This window comes from Hypomesus nipponensis, chromosome 1 (genome assembly GCF_054491055.1).
Source record: "Hypomesus nipponensis isolate SF chromosome 1, ASM5449105v1, whole genome shotgun sequence".
NCBI lineage: Eukaryota > Metazoa > Chordata > Actinopteri > Osmeriformes > Osmeridae > Hypomesus > Hypomesus nipponensis.
Genome location: NC_140361.1, coordinates 4582959 through 4597733, shown reverse-complemented (window position 1 = coordinate 4597733; position 14775 = coordinate 4582959). Strand labels below are relative to the sequence as shown.

The window sequence follows — 14775 nt, the reverse complement described above, 5'->3', positions numbered from 1 at the left end:
AGTTCTATGGGCGTATGTGAAGCCCTCTGTGACATGCTTGCGTGTAAAAAGGGCTATACAAATAAATTTGATTTGATTTGATTTGTTGGAGAGACGTGTGTTGGGGTCAGGCCTGTGTGTGTGTGTGTCTCTGACTTCATAGCCACATCTGTGTCTGATTGAAACCCTGGCTAGCCTGTAGGTGACCCCATCACTCACTGGGGGAATGAGGGAGCTGGGGGGAGTGTGTGTGTGTGTGTGTGATTGTGTGGGTGTGTGTTGGTGTGTATATCTGTGAGTGCGTAAGACTAGGACACACTCTACCTGATGAAGCTGTGTTGTAACAATCCATTGGGGAAGAGTTCATTTCAGAGGGAGAGGAGTCCAGGAAATGTTTATGTCCCAATAGCCATTTTGATAAAGTCGTTTTAATCTAGGGTGTAACCTGCCCTTTGCCACTCACCGACAGACAGGAGCCAGCTTTACATTATATGGGTAGTAGTAATAGTTCTCCAGAGTTCATGTTCAAGTTTTATGGGCACACATGCACGCACACACACACACACACACTCCTTGTCTCTTTGGACACTCTGAAGAAGTGCCCTTCATTTTATATCATCATAGCGATTAAGGAACCTTTGATCTCTGGGTTGGATCTGATTGGATAAAGAGAAACTGTGAGCAGCTCATTAGTACTTTGGTAATCCTCAGGAGGGACCCCCTCCCACCTTACCCAACAAACACACACACCTGCACACACGCAGGTTAGGCTATCCTTAGGCATGGGACCTCGCTAGATTCAGATCCTTTCAGATCCAAAGATACATCCTTAAGAGAGGTTTTCACTGAGAGAGATGTGATCAAGCCAGACATGACACACTCAAAATATACTTTAATTGTTCAACTCCAACTCTCTTGTCTCTCTCCCGGTCACTCTCTCTCTCTCTTTCCCTGTCTCTCTCTCCCCCCGTCTCGGCACAACTGGGAAAAATACATCCGTGTATTTGGGGAGTATTTGATTCAACTAACTGTTGGCATTTTGGGGGAATTTATCCTTGGGTTTTATTGTACCGCGTCAAACTAAAACCAATTCTACCAAGGTATACCTGCCTGTTTCTCATCTATAATCGTGTAGCCTACTGGTGAAGGTTGGCTATTAACGGTGTTTGGTGTTCCGAGAAGGCAAGGACTGTCAATACTATAGGCTATCGGTAGAGTTGGGTTTGATTCCATGTATTTATTTTACTTTCACGTGTTGTACAAATTACTGGTTGACCTGCTGTTCAACTTTAAAATTAGTCGAAATTCAGCGAGCGCTTGTCTCCGGACAAGGTGTCACTGGTTGCCTGGAGACGGGGGTGGAGCCGTGTCTTGCGGAAATTGTCTTTATATAAAATGGTAAAAGTGAGCTGGTTTACACATTTACGTTTGGATGTTAGCACAAGAACTACTGTGAAACCTCACTGTCGCCGAAAACCGTATCCAGCAACGAAAACATAACCACAAAGATGTGCGGTAAGGACCGGACATGTCTTTTGTAGCGCGTAAGGCTTATAGCTAGGGAATTGCGCACGAGAATGTGGGACAGTTGATTATTTCTGAAAAAAACTAATTAATAGCCTACATGATAACATATTGTTTTATTACCTTTGTTTGAATTCCTCAGTGCTATGTTTAAAGCAGAAAAATACTGGCTTGTACGTTTGTGTTGGACAATTCAAGCTTAGCCCTCTAGTCAGTCTTTCATGTCCGTTGGCAATTTACATCTCTACTTAACAATGTAAATAATCTTACTTGGACTTCAAACGTCTTTTCTGTAATCAGAAGGTCTAATTTATATTAAACTACAGGGGTTTTCATTCATGTATTCTACTCTTATCATGAGTTTTGGAAGCTTCTGCGCAGTGTGGACGGCTACGTGTCAGAGTGGCTGTAGGACAGGTCTGACAACATTGTAACCAGACTGAAATAGTTTTGTGATCAACGTAAATACGGAACATAGGCCTATACTGAACTTGAGTGTGTTTTCAAATCCACTGTCGTTTAAAGGACGCACATGTGAAGATAATAGGCTGAGGTCAAATTTGATCATTTTCTCAGCGTTATTATATTAAGTGTTTTAATGCCTTATCGCAAGCAATATAACTTGTCTGACGGCATTCCATCTGCCTTGCATAGGCAGACTTTGCTGCTCAGAGTAAATATTTTACAGTCTGTCCGGTCGGTGGTTATCAAATCTCCGCCGGTGCGCACCGAACACTGCGCGCTATGTGTTCCACTCAATGGCCACCTGTGTTGCTCTGGAAACCTCGCAAACCTGGAACTTTCCTTTTCTAGGCATATAACTGCCCCAGGTTCCAAGGCCGTAATCATAATACATATTTATAAAAATATAAATGCGCTATACGCTACGACAGGCAACCACGCACGCTGTCCGAAATTATCATAACAACATTAATTCGTCCCCCCTAATGTTGACTCCATGGCTACGGCCTTGCCAGGTTCTGCCTGTTTAGGCTGTTACAATTTATGGCCTATATGGCCCTCTGATTAGATTAGTTGTAGGTGGAGTTATACGAGAAATGTAGATACAATGACATGTTTTTTTCATGTCAACTACCTGCCATTTAGAAGCCTCACATCCAGACCCCTTGCCTCTCATCCTAACATGTTCACTTGCCTTAAAGAAGGACAGGATGGCAATAACAGTCACACTACTGCCTCTCTTCTGTGTATTTTTCACACATTCCCAGGTCTTATAAAGAATCTGTTTGTGGGGCCCTACCATATTTGCAACTCCACCATAACCCATATTTCAACACCCTTTGCAAACAGAATGTGCTTGCAGCTAGATCAACACTTGAAGGTAACACTATGAAGTAGATTTACATTTCGCAAACGCTCGTATCCCGAGCGACTTACAGTAAGTATAGGGACCCCGAGGCAAGTAGGGTGAAGTGCCTTGCCCAAGGACACAACATCAATTTGCATGGCCGGGAATCAAACCAGCAACCTTCTGATTGATAGCCTGATTCCCTAACCGAGAGAGCTAATCTCCCCCCCTCTCCCTCCGTCCTCCACTACCCCTCTCTGTCCCTGTCCCCTTTTTTCTCTCTCTCTCTCTCCCCCTACCCCCCCCCCCCCCCCCCCGCCTTCCTAACAGGGATCTTTGCCTACCTGAATTACCAAGTGCCTCGCACCAGAAAGGAGATATTTGATACGCTGGTCAAGGGACTGCAGAGACTGGAGTACAGAGGATACGATTCAGCAGGTAGGACTTAGATACACACACACACACACACACCACCAGTACACACACACCTGCACACACACACACACACCTGTACACACACACAAGTACACGCTTTTTGAATATCATACTATTCCAAGGTAGGCTTCTTTTGTTGCCAGTGGCTCCATAGAGATGTAGCATAGCGATGGGTATACAGTACACCAGGCAAACAGCACAGCGACACACCCTTGCCTCAGGACAGTCATAGAACTCTCTGTCACACACACACACCTCTGTGTGTCTCTCTATGTTTGTTCTCTTTGGCCAGCAGGATACATTCACAACTCTAAGAGCTCCTTTCATAGGTGGCAAAACCCCATATGTTGCTCAACACACACACCCTCGTGTTCACACACACACACACACACACACACCCACGTGTCTTCACACACCCTCATAACTTGAACTATGTGTGCAGTTTTTTTTGTGCTGTGATCCTCCTCTTCATGGCTCCCATGGCTAGAGCTGTTACTGTAACGCTAAAAATATCCCTAACCAGTCAGACAATAAGGATGTCTTAATGTCTTATGTCGCAAAGGACAATAACCAGTCTGTCAGTATGTGACTTAGTGTCCTTGGGCAAGGCACTTCACCCTACTTGCCTCGGATGTCCCTGTACTTACTGTAACTCGCTCTGGAGCGTCTGCTAAATGACTAAATGTAATGTAAATGTTTGTTGTTCAGGCATAGCAGTGGATGGCTCCAAGAAGACGGAAACAGTCAGCAACAGCATCTGTCTGATCAAGAAGAAGGGCAAGGTCAAGGCTCTGGATGAAGAACTCTACAGTAGGTCTCAAGCTAGCTGACTGGCTGGCTGGATAAATGTCTGACTGTTTAGGTGACTGACTAACCGTCTCACTGGCTAACTTACTGTTCATGTTACTGATTAATTATTGGTGTGTTACAGTGGGGGTGGTCAGTGTGTGTTGTGTTAGTGATCTGTGTGAATGTGTGTGTGTTCTGTTCAGAAAAAGACTCTATGGATCTGGAAGAGGGGCTGGACACGCACTTTGGCATCGCGCACACACGCTGGGCAACACACGGAGAGCCCAGCGCACTCAACAGCCACCCTCACCGCTCCGACAACAACAATGGTAAGAAACACACATATGCCCCCTCCCCACACACACACACTATTTACATCCTTTCTGCATGCAGCACCGCCTCCCCCCACCCCGGTATGAGTGTGCTCCTAATAGGTTGGAATGTGAAAGTTTATGATCATTTCTATCTCTGTCTTTCTTTCCTCTCTATCGCACCTTTTCTGTCACTCTGTCAAGAGTTTGTTGTCATCCATAATGGCATCATCACCAACTACAAAGAGCTGAAGAAGTACTTGGTAAGCTCCGCCTACGACTGTTCCATCTATCCCACTCTCTATCCCACTCTCTATCCTATAACGCCTTCTATAACGCTCTCTATAACGCTCTCTATAACGCTCTCTATAAAGCTCTCTATAAAGCTCTCTATAACGCTCTCTATAACGCTCTCTATAACGCTCTCTATAAAGCTCTCTATAACGCTTTCTATAACGCTCTCTATAACGCTCTCTATAACGCTCTCTATAAAGCTCTCTATAACGCTCTCTATAACGCTCTCTATAACGCTCTCTATAACGCTCTCTATAACGCTCTCTATAACGCTCTCTATAACGCACTCTATAACGCTTTCTATAACGTTTTCTATAACGCTCTCTATAACGCTTTCTATAACGCTCTCTATAACGCTCTCTATAACGCTCTCTATAACGCTTTCTATAACGCTCTCTATAACGCTTTCTATAACGCTCTCTATAACACTCTATAACACTCTCTATAACACTCTCTATAACACCCTATAACACTCTCTATAACACACACCCTACTGCGGTCTACCACATGATTCTCCCTCTGTCCTCCACCAGAGCATAAAGGAGTTAGCTTAATCATATTTGTAGTACAATTCTGTTATTTTGCGTGGCCACTCTGGTCTCACCAGTTCTGGCAATTCTGCTCATGTAGTATAGTAGGAGATGTTACCCATCAAACAGGGATAATAGAATGTTCTGGATGGAATGGCCCCTCACCACAATACCTTCAGACGTAGTTTGTTCAGTATAATAGAGGGACGTGTCTCAAATACTTTCAGATAAACGTGGCGTGTATCTGAGTTATGTGATTTAGAAACGTGTTTCTGCTTCCTGTCCAGAACTCTAAGGGGTATGAGTTTGAGTCAGAGACAGATACCGAAGTGATCCCTAAGCTGATCAAGTACATCTACGACAACAGAGAGAAGGACGAGGTCTCCTTTTCTACACTGGTAGAGAGGGTCATCCAACAGCTGGTGAGTATGACACGCACACACATGCACACACACGCCTTTTATGATGTCACTTAAATTTCCATCCCATTAAAAAGTATCCTCCGCCATCCTGGCACACTCCCTAACATCGCTGGTGACATCATGATTCATTACAGTCTGTCTGGTAGAAACAGACTCGCTCACTCTCTCACACTTTCCTAGCTATACAGAAGAGGTTTTAAAACAGGAAGTCAGGAACAGTTAGAATGGTAAAGACATGAAAAGGTGAAAAGGAGCCTACTGTAGACAAAACGTTCTGACACATTGGCTATATGCAGACAAAAGCAGTAAAACGTATTTCCAGAAAGAAACAGGCCCGGTCTAGAACTTCCGGTAAAGTTACAGGCGTAACTTTTAAAAGCCAGAACAGGTCAAGTTAACCCTCAGCTATGGCTCTCTAAACCCTACACAGTAAGGCTTCTCGCTTTTTTTAAATTAATTTTTTTAGATTAGTTTGTTATTGCTCAAATCCGTTCAATGTAGCTATCTAGATAGCTAGCTACTTTTACTGTGCTGTGATTTAGGTCAACTTTACCTTCGTAATTGTCGATGTAGCTTGAAATGTACAATTTGAACCACTTTTGCATATTGCTTGAAGGACAGCAACATAGAACCCTATGTTGAATGTCATTTTGTAAAGAAACTGCATTTTGTGTAGAAAAACTAACATTGACTTTGCTTATGCAGTATGCGGAAGTACATGTTGGATCATGGAGTTTGTGTTTTGTGTTGTGTTTGAGGGTAGGCTATTAAATGGCTATTTTAAAGAAAAAGAAACATGTCCGGTAGTTGTTCTATAAAACCGGAAATCTGGATCATTAATTTAAATAGGTTATTGTGTGTCAATAACCTAAACTCTGTGTAAACTCTGGTTGTGTAAACTGGTTACAGTTAAGTTTTCTGAGAAAATCAGTTCTTCTTCCGTGTGTTTAACTAGGAAGGGGCCTTTGCACTGGTGTTCAAGAGTCGTTATTACCCAGGAGAGGCTGTGGCTACCAGGTATGGATCTGTGTATCACACTCTCACTATGTTTATCAGACACACGTATACTTTGCAAACACACATATATTCACATCAGCACACACATACTCTCACTATTCCCACTCTGTCTTTAACATTCACGCGAGCACTTTGTGTTCAACTTTCACTGTCCTTTGAAGGAGGGATAAAGGGAGCGCCAGATGGATCTCTCTCTCTCTCTCTCTCTCTCTCTCTCTCTCTCTCTCTCTCTCTCTCTCTCTCTCTCTCTCTCTCTCTCTCTCTCTCTTTCTCTCATTCACTCTCTCATTCACTCTCTCATTCACTCTCTCATTCACTCTCTCTCTCTCTCTCTCTCTCTCTCTCTCTCTCTCTCTCTCTCTCTCTCTCTCTCTCTGTCTCTCTCTCTCTCTCTCTCTCTCTCTCTCTCTCTCTCTCTCTTTCTCTTTCTCTCTCTCTCTCTATATCTCTCTCTCTCTCCTTCACTCTCTCTCTCTCTCATTCACTCTCTCATTCACTCTCTCTGTCTCTGTCTCTCTCTGGGTAAACAATGTGTGCTGGAGAGTGACCACATATTCCAGTGTGTTAACACCCTCCACGCCCTCTAAAATAATCATTGTCTGACGTTATTGTGGCTTAATAGACAGGGAAACAGCTAAGGGGGAGGGGTGGGGGGGGATCAAAGGCTAAAAGTCTTGTTTGTTTTCAATGAAGAACAGGCCTTATTGCCAGGGTTTCATTTGGTAATGTGAGCCATTGACAGCTGTAAGGAGGTGTCTGTAAGAAGGTGTTTTCAGGGTACAGTAGGATTGCATGAAGCTATGAGCAGAATCCTGACTGATGAATGAAGGGACTGGGGGTGGGCTGTGTGTGTGTGTGTGTGAGAGTAGTCCAGTAGACAATAGGCCTTATAGAGCACCCAAACAGGAGAGATCCTACCCTGCTCTAGTTTCCCTACAGCAGTGGGTTTTGTGTTTGGAGTGTGCACTTTCAAATCTCAAACTGAAATCTGATCTCATTATTTTATCCCTCCCTTCTCTCTTCCTCTCACCCCGTCTCTCTCTCTCTCTCTCTCCCTCTCTCTCTCTCTCTCTCTCTCTCTCTCTCTCTCTCTGTCTCTGTCTCTCTCTCTCTCTCTCTCTCTCTCTCTCCGTCTCTCTGTCTCTCTCTGTCTGTTCCTCTCAGGAGAGGAAGTCCTCTTCTGATTGGTGTACGGAGCGAGTTTGAACAGTCAACAGAACCAATTCCCATCCAGTACAACACTGGTGAGATGCTCTCCTCCCCTTTTCTCTCCTCTCTACTCGTTTTCCATTTTATCTGACATTATTAGTTTTCACGCTAAAGCTCTCACATTCCTCTGTTAATACTGCACACACCCTTACACACACACACACACACCCACCCACACACACACACACGCACACAAGACTGGGTTACACAATGCTCGCTAACAAATCTGGTGTGGATCTGTAATAAGAAGCTGAAAGCTGTGACAGAGTACCAGAGTTGTGTAATCCTCTGTGTTGGGCCAGCCCCATCAGTCCAGCACTCTGTCTGAAGTCATGAGGAGACCATGTCTGTTCGCATTCAACCTTCACCATCCATCTGACTGACTAAATAAGTCTTTACTAATCCTTACCAACTAACTCGCTAGATAAAGGAAACATTTTTGATTGTGTGATACCCAACTATCTAACTAACCACTAACTAACTGCCACCTGTGTGTGATAACGTGTGGTATTCCTCTCCCTGTGTGTGTGTGTGTGTGTGTGTGTGTAGTTCCTTACCATTCAGTGCTGAAAGGGTTCACAATGCCCCCCTCCCTTCCAGAGGGTCAAGGGTCAACCCTTCCTAGAGGTGTGCGTCAGTCTGCCTCCTGGGGGGTCAAATCACTGTGTCTTGGGGGGGATGCATGCTTTATCTGCTAAATCCAGCATGAATCTCACCAATCAGCTCGCACGGTTATGAATACCGGCCAATGAACTGTGGCGTGATCATTATGAATTAGCCAGTGTCCCGCCCCCTGCTGCAGTGAACACCAGAACTCAGCACAACGCTCTTCTGCGTTCTGCAGGAGAACATTCTCTGGGTGATAAAGAACAGTGAGGAGACTGTCTTCTTATCACAGTTAGTTAGTTAGTGTTCCTCTACAGAGCCTCCAGAGGAGAGGAGCTCCAATGTCCAAGGACTCTGGGGCGGTGGTGGTGGTGGGGGGGGGTGATTTTCTCAAATTAACCGTTGCCCCGTCCGATTCCAATCCGATGTGTGAAGAATGATGATCTCTCGATCAGTGTGATCTTCTTACCTGACGTCCTCCTTCGCAAACACGTCCTCTCGTCTCCATGGGAGCGCTGCCCGAGAATGTTCCGGTGCAGCCCCACACTTCTTGACCGTGTCGGCCCGTGAGTCTGTGGGCGACCTGGTGCTGTTCTGACCCCTCACCCCTCACCCCTGACCCCTTGCAGGTGTGATCCAGGACAGTGTCCAGGACAAGAACGGACACAACCGCCCAGACCCCTCAAGTGATCTGACCGCCGTCGGACACAGCAAGGCTGTGGAGTACTACTTTGCCTCTGACGCCAGGTGTGTGTGTGCGTGTGTGTGCTTGTGTGTGTGTGCTTGTGTGTGTGTGCTTGTGTGTGTGTGCTTGTGTGTGTACCTGTGTGTGTGTCAGATAAATCTATATCAAGTCGTGCACAGAGTCGATGAAGTCAAGGAAGTCAAGATAATAATGTTTACGTATCATCTTGGCGTTGCCTAGAGTTCATTCAGGGGTTTCCCATTGCTACTTGTGTATGTGTGTGTGTGTGTGTGCTTGTGTGCACGTGTGTGTGTGCACGTGTGTGTGTGTGTGAGAGAGAGAGAATCTGAGAGGGTCCGTGTTTGTTTCCGTGTGTCCTAAATATGGTCCTCCTATCCTCCTACCACCTGTCCACCCACAGTGCCATCATCGAGCACACCAACAAGGTCCTGTACCTGGAGGATGACGACATAGCGGCGGTGATCAAGGGAAAGCTGTCTCTGCACAGGATGAGTCGTGTGGCGGGGGAGAGCTCCGTCAGAGCCATTCAGACCCTGCAGATTGAGCTGCAGCAGATCATGAAAGGTCAGAAGGGGTCATGTTATCTATTGGAAACATTTGGGTTTCCTTGTAATATAGTGTTGTGTGCATACAGACTATCATCAGAGTCAATCTTAGAGGTCGTTAATATCTACAACTGAAGGTGTTTTGGTATAATATAATTCTTTGGGGGAAACTTCACGTCGAAGTTGCAGTGATACTCAGCCACGATCTCCCTCTGCTGGTCAGAGGGAGTAAGGATACAGTGAGGCTGAGTCCTCACACCTCGGGGTCTGTCTCCCTCTGCTGGTCAGAGTGAGTAAGGACACAGTGAGGCCGAGTCCTCACACCTCGGGGTTTGTCTCCTTCCACTCAGGCTCCTTCGAGGCCTTCATGCAGAAGGAGATCTTCGAGCAGCCTGAGTCTGTTTTCAACACCATGAGAGGGCGGATCTGTTTCGACGCCAACACAGGTACAGACGTGGCGATCAGGGTGCTTGACATCACATCCTGTTCCAGAGCAACTCCAGGATCCTGGCGGAGTCTTGATAAATATTAGCATAGCAGCCACCATGTTGACACACACACACACACACACTAAGATTGTGTTCTCTGTTCTCAGTGATCCTGGGGGGGCTGAAGGACCACTTGAAGGAGATCAAACGCTGCCGGCGCCTCATCATGATTGGCTGTGGCACTAGCTTTCACGCCGCTGTGGCGGTGAGTTGACCAATCAGGATTAAGGATAATGATGAATTACATTTAGTCATGTAGCTGACGCTCTCATCCAGAGCGAAGTGTCAAGAGGTGACAGAGGTGAAGTGTCTTGCCCAAGGACACAATGTAATTTAGCACGGCCGGGAATCAAACCGGCAACCCTCTGATTAATAGCCCTATTGCCTAACCGCTCAGCCATCTGACACCCCCCCCCCCACCCTGATGATGATTGGGAGGCAGAAGAGAAAGAGAAAAGAAAGGGATTAGGGGAAGAGTGATGACGGATGGTAGATGATGGATAATGATGATGATGATGATGATGATGATGATGAAGATGATGATGATGATGATGATGATGAAGATGATGATGATGATGATGATGGATAATGATGATGATGATGGATAATGATGATGATGATGATGATGATGATGATGATGATGATGAAGATGATGATGATGATGGATGGTAGATGATGGATGATGGATGATGATGATGATGATGATGATGAAGATGATGATGATGATGGATAATGATGATGATGATGGATAATGATGATGATGATGGATAAGAGCGTCTGCTAAATGACTAAATGGATAATGATGATGTTGATGTTGATGATGATGATTATGATGATGATTATGATGATGATTATGATGATGATTATGATGATGATGATAATGATGATGATGATGATGATTATGATTATGATGATTATGATGATGATGATGATGATGATGATGATGATGATGATGATGATGATGATGATGATGATGATGATGATGAAGTCCCCTTGGCCTCCCTCTCAGACCAGGCAGATCCTGGAGGAGCTGACTGAACTTCCTGTGATGGTAGAGCTGGCCAGCGACTTCCTGGACAGGAACACTCCCGTCTTCAGGGACGACGTCTGCTTCTTTATCAGCCAATCAGGTAACGTCTGCACACAGACAGGAAGCGGTGTAACGTCTGCACACAGACAGGAAGCGGTGTAACGTCTGCACACAGACAGGAAGCGGTGTCGAACTATTATATGAAAAACAGAAGTGGTCAATTCAGCATTTATAATTATAAACAGGCCTTGCTGACATTTCCTGCATGTCATCCTATCTCGCTCTCTCTGCCTTCCCTGTCTCAAACTAGCACTGCCTAAATAAAAACAAAAAACGATAAATAAATAAAGCAAAAAAAGGCTAAATGTAATATATTTGATGAAACATTTGAAGTCAGACTAATTGTGCCCTACCTCGGCCTCACCGAAGGGGAGACGGCCGACAGCCTGATGGCGCTGCGCTACTGTAAGGAGCGAGGGGCCCTGACGGTGGGCATCACCAACACGGTGGGCAGCTCCATCTCCAGGGAGACCGACTGTGGGGTCCACATCAACGCTGGGCCGGAGATAGGCGTGGCCAGCACCAAGGTGGGAGGACTTCCTCATTTGGCACCAGCTTTGATCCAATGTGATGATGCCAGAATGAATATGTAATATGTGAAAAAGCACTGTTAGGGGAATACACACTTTATACCACTGAGACAGTTTACAGCACTAAGACACGGTTCGCAGCACTTAAACAGTATTGCATAACTTCCCATAGTGGCCCAGACCACCAATGACTAACGTGTGTGTGTGTGTGTGTTCTCCAGGCGTACACTAGCCAGTTTGTGTCTCTCATCATGTTTGGTCTGATGACCAGTGAGGACAGACTGTCCCTGCAGAAGAGAAGGCTGGATATCATGAACGGGCTCAGGATGCTGCCAGGTGAGCTGAACACACACACACACACACAATCACATACATACAGTACACACACACACACACTCACAATCACATACATACAGTACACACACACACAATCACATGCCCACATACAATAACACACTTACATGTCAATTTATACAACAACAGAACTGTGCATTTGATTATCATACGTTATAAAGCATAGTTCTCCCCCCCTCCCTCCCTCCCTTCCCTCCCTCCCTCCTTCCCCCCTTCTCTCCCTCCCTCCCCCTTTCCCCTCCCTCCCCCCTTCCCTCCCTCCCTCCCCCCCTCCCTCCCTCCCCCACCCCAGATCTGATTAAGGAGGTGTTGTGTCTGGACGACCAGATCAAGTCCATAGCAGACGAGCTGTACCAGCAGAAGTCTCTTCTGGTCATGGGCCGGGGCTTCAACTACGCTACCTGCCTGGAAGGGGCACTGGTGAGGAGAGGGAGCGAGAGAGAGGGAGAGAGAGAGGGAGAGAGAGGGGGGGGCAGAGAGAGAAAGAGAGGCATTTGGCATTTTCATCCAAAGCGATATAAAGTTCTGAATCGGTATCGATCATGCACGTGTTCAAAGTGCTGACTGCTCAGTTCATTCCTCCTGTTGTAGAAAATCAAGGAGATCACGTACATGCACTCAGAGGGCATCCTGGCGGGGGAACTGAAGCACGGCCCGCTGGCCCTCATAGACAAACACATGCCCGTCATCATGATCATCATGAGGGACGCCTGCTACACCAAGTGTCAGAACGCCCTGCAGCAAGTCACAGCCCGAGCGGTATGGAAACACACACACTCACACACACACACACACACACACACACAGTACAGAGACGGAAGGCTTTGAATAATTCATGCAAATGAACGTATGGATGACTCATCACTCTTATCACCTGCTCTCTTTTTCTGTTTCTCTCTATCTCTCTCTCTCTATTTCTCTGTCTCACTATCAGGGTCGTCCCATCATCTTGTGTTGCAAGGGCGACCAAGAGATCATTCAGAATGCCTATAAGACCATCCAGCTTCCCCAGACGGTGGACTGTCTCCAGGGCATCCTCAGTGTCATCCCCCTGCAGCTTATGTCCTTCCACTTGGCTGTGCTCCGGGGCTACGACGTATGTCGAAACAAATGCACTCTCATCTGTCTGTTCATTGTTGCGCCTGTCTGTCTGCTCACCTGGCTGTCTGCCCACCTGTCTGTCTGTTAATCTGTCTCTCTGCTTGCAGGTGGACTGCCCAAGGAACCTGGCCAAGTCTGTCACTGTGGAATAGATGTGAAGGGGACCGTGGACCTTTACACAGAATAGTGCAATTATGTGTATGCGTGTGTTTGTGTATGTATGTGTGTGTGTGAATGTGTGTGTGTGTTTGCATGTATGTTTGAAAGTCGGGGAATGTGAAATCATACTAATACAATGTTGAAGTGGTGCCATTGACAACAAACCATTGTAGAGAGAGGGGGAGAGAATGGGGTGAGGGGAAGAGAAAAAACAATAAATTCTAAAGGTTTCTGTTCAGTGATGCAGGCCTACATGCTGAGCCAGAGAAACCAGAGATGTGTTCGTTCCTCAGCACTGGTTGGCCCTGCGAAGCACCACAGCTGTGTCTGCTGTTAGTTCATGCACACGCTGGAGAAACCACACAGAAACCAGTGAGGAGGGTTCTGGGTCTGTGGGAGAGGAGCTATGCCCAGGCCCTCCCTGTTGGAGCGTGTACAGTTGTGCAATAACTAGGACCGAAAATGCAGTGTGAATGTACCAATATCCGGAGGTGTCTCTTCCTGTTATTGAGATTTTATCCAATGGTAAGCATCTTACCAGGCTGTTGCATTGTGGGACATGTATGCAAAGATTATTCCAGAGGGTTCCCTGACCTATGGAAATGGAGACTAGATGTTGGTGTGAATGCTTCACTTTGCACAGATACATCAACGTGCCTTGTACTCACAAAAATGTGAGTTTTTTTTTTTTTTTTTTACTCTAGGGATTTACAAGCTGAATATATGATATTTTTTTCTTCTTCAAATGACTTTCTTATCATGTCACACTCCTGTTCTGTACTGCCCCCTACTGGAGAGAGGTGGTTCTTGCATTCCATCAGACGTCACTCATCCTCTGTAGTTTATATTTATCAGAGAACCACTGTTTTGTCCCTTGGGTGATGTAAAGCTAAATAACTCTGTCTGTGAACCTGGGGGCATCTTTGTCACACGTTTTCATTACATGTGTGCCTTACGATGGCAATGGTTGGCCCTTAGTCTTAATTGCTGCACAGTCAAAAACCTAGTAGAGGAAGTGACAGAACTTTGGTTTAGAGGGTTGGGTAAGACGTTTCTGTAATTTTATGACAAAGTAAACGGTGTGATTCCCTAAAGGTCTATAGTATTTTTACTCTATATTTTATATGAGATTATATTAATGATTTAAAAATAAATGTAAATGTTGATGAAAATGTGTCTCTGTGTCTTTAAAATGTATTTTACGTGTTATTTTGATCCCAATAGGATGATAAAAGATGAGACAATTTAATCAAATGTACCATCATGATCTAGACACGTTACAGAACCAAAACAAAACCAAAGCAGCTTATGTGAAAGTGTTTGGGATGATTAAACGTTGTTTTCCCCTTCTGACATTATACAGCAGAAAGTTATAAG

The 14775-nt window shown here is 45.5% G+C and overlaps 1 protein-coding gene across 1 annotated transcript; it reads left to right on the top strand.

The window, feature by feature from the left end:
• The first annotated feature begins 1335 nt into the window (after positions 1-1335).
• Positions 1336-14570, top strand: LOC146302118 (glutamine--fructose-6-phosphate aminotransferase [isomerizing] 2-like). Its single transcript, XM_084703289.1, has 19 exons — positions 1336-1494; positions 3143-3250; positions 3956-4057; positions 4240-4365; positions 4552-4610; positions 5459-5593; positions 6549-6610; positions 7775-7854; positions 9055-9172; positions 9532-9695; positions 10027-10122; positions 10272-10369; positions 11174-11294; positions 11624-11781; positions 12006-12120; positions 12431-12558; positions 12730-12897; positions 13073-13234; positions 13347-14570. The coding sequence occupies exons 1-19, from the start codon at positions 1488-1490 to the stop codon at positions 13389-13391; spliced, it is 2052 nt and encodes a 683-aa protein (XP_084559415.1). The 5' UTR covers positions 1336-1487; the 3' UTR covers positions 13392-14570.
• The last annotated feature ends 205 nt before the right edge of the window (positions 14571-14775 follow it).